General features: G+C 42.7%; 1 protein-coding gene across 1 annotated transcript in view; it reads left to right on the forward strand.

Annotated features, from left to right (window-relative positions):
* uroc1 (urocanate hydratase 1) overlaps positions 1-533 on the forward strand; it is a 12716-nt gene extending 12183 nt beyond the window's left edge. The window contains exon 19 of the mRNA XM_055869364.1: positions 171-533. Coding sequence (XP_055725339.1) covers positions 171-311 — 141 coding nt within the window. The 3' untranslated portion in view covers positions 312-533. The remainder of the gene's footprint in view (positions 1-170) is intronic.
* The last annotated feature ends 1577 nt before the right edge of the window (positions 534-2110 follow it).

Here is a 2110-nt window from a genome sequence, read left to right on the forward strand (position 1 = left end):
GAAGCTGTCTTGGATATCTATTCATAAATACTGTTCTTAGAATTATTATGACAGAATAGGTTGAAAGGGTGCATGTAATATAAATCGCATTGTGTCACAGATCCTATTAATAAAGGATTTATGTTTTATACTTGAGTGACATAAAACTCCCTGGCACCTAATCCCTGCAGGTGGCTCGTCGGTGCTGGTCGGGGAACTCCAACGCCTATGAGACCATCCAGCGTACCATGGAGGAGCAGAAGCAGCTTCGAGTCACTATGCCCTACCCTGTGCAGGACGAAGATGTGTTAGACAGGGCCCTGAAGGGCTAGATCAGCACACTGCTCACAACAAAGCTAGCTAGTCACAGGGAGTAGCATGATCAAGGACGCAAAACAGAATATTCATTGTGTCAATCCACACCACCATTCACAATACTAGATTGTCCTGAATTAAGAGCAGAACCAAGATGATCACTTGATCATGGATATCATACAGTTGAAGTTGTAAGTTTACATACACTTAGGTTGGATTCATTAAAACTTGTTTTTCAACCACTCCACAAATTTCTTGTTAACAAACTATAGTTTTGGCAAGTCGGTTAGAACATCTACTTTGTGCATGACACAAGTAACTTTTCAACAATTGTTTACAGACAGATTATTTCACTTATCATTCACTGTATCACAATTCCAGTTGGTCAGAAGTATACATACACTAAGTTGACTGTGCCTTTAAACAGCTTGGACAATTCCTGAAAATTATGTCATGGCTTTAGAAGCTTCTGATAGGCTAATTGACATAATTTGAGTCAATTGGCAGTGTACCTGTGGATGTATTTCAAGGCCTACCTTCAAACTCAGTGCCTCTTTGCTTGACATCATGGGAAAATCAAAATAAATCAGCCAAGACCTCAGAAAGAAAATTGTAGACCTCCACAAGTCTAGTTCATACTTGGGAGCATTTTCCAAATGCCTGAAGGTACCACGTTCACCTGTACAAACAATAGTACCCAAGTATTAACACTCTGGGACCACTCAGCCGTCATACCGCTCAGGAAGGAGACATGCTCTGTCTCCTAGAGATGAACGTACTTTGGTGCAAAAAGTGCAAATCAATCCCAGAACAACAGCAAAGGACCTTGTGAAGATGCTGGAGGAAACAGGTACAAAAGTATCTATATCCACAGTAAAACGAGTCCTATATCGACAGAACTTGAAGGCCGCTCAGCAAGGAAGAAGCCACTGCTCCAAAACCGCCATAAAAAAGCCAGACTACGGTTTGCACCTGCACATGGGGACAAAGATCGTACTTTTTGGAGAAATGTCCTCTGGTCTGATGAAACAAAAATAGAACTGTTTAGCCATAATGACCATCGTTATGTTTGGTGGAAAACGGGGGAGGCTTGCAAGCCGAAGAACACCATCTCAACCATGAAGCACGAGGGGTGGCAGCATCATGTTGCGGGGGTGCTTTGTTTCAGGAGGGACTGGTGCACTTCACAAAATAGAGGACATCATGAGGAAAGAAAAGTATGTGGATATATTGAAGCAACATCTCAAGACATCAGTCAGAAAGTTAAAGCTGGGTCACAAATGGGTCTTCCAAATGGACAATGACCCCAAGGGTACTTCCAAAGTTGTGGCAAAATGGCTTAAGGACAACAGAGTCAAGGTATTGGAGTGGCCATCACAAAGCCCCGACCTCAATCCTATAGAAGATTTGTGGGCAGAACTGAAAAAGCGTGTGTGTGTCACAATGGCGTGTATAAGTGGCAGAGGAAGTCAGGCGCAGGAGAGTCAAAATAGAGTGTAGCATGGAGTACTTTAATAAAATTCCCAGTAATTAGCTCCATAACACTCACGGAAAAATATAATACAAAATCTGGGTACGAAGACCCATCGCACACCTATACACAAAACACACAACACTTGACAACGAACAATCTCTGACAAACACATGAAGGGAAACAGAGGGTTAAATACACAACAGGTAATGAATGGGATTGACAACAGGTGTGTGGGAAGACAAGACAAAACCAATGGAAAATGAAAAATGGATCGATGATGACTAGAAGACCGGTGAAGTCGACTGCCGAACACCGCCCGGACAAGGAGAGGCAACGACTTCG

The sequence above is a fragment of the Salvelinus fontinalis genome, chromosome 18 (genome assembly GCF_029448725.1).
Source record: "Salvelinus fontinalis isolate EN_2023a chromosome 18, ASM2944872v1, whole genome shotgun sequence".
Classification (NCBI taxonomy): domain Eukaryota; kingdom Metazoa; phylum Chordata; class Actinopteri; order Salmoniformes; family Salmonidae; genus Salvelinus; species Salvelinus fontinalis.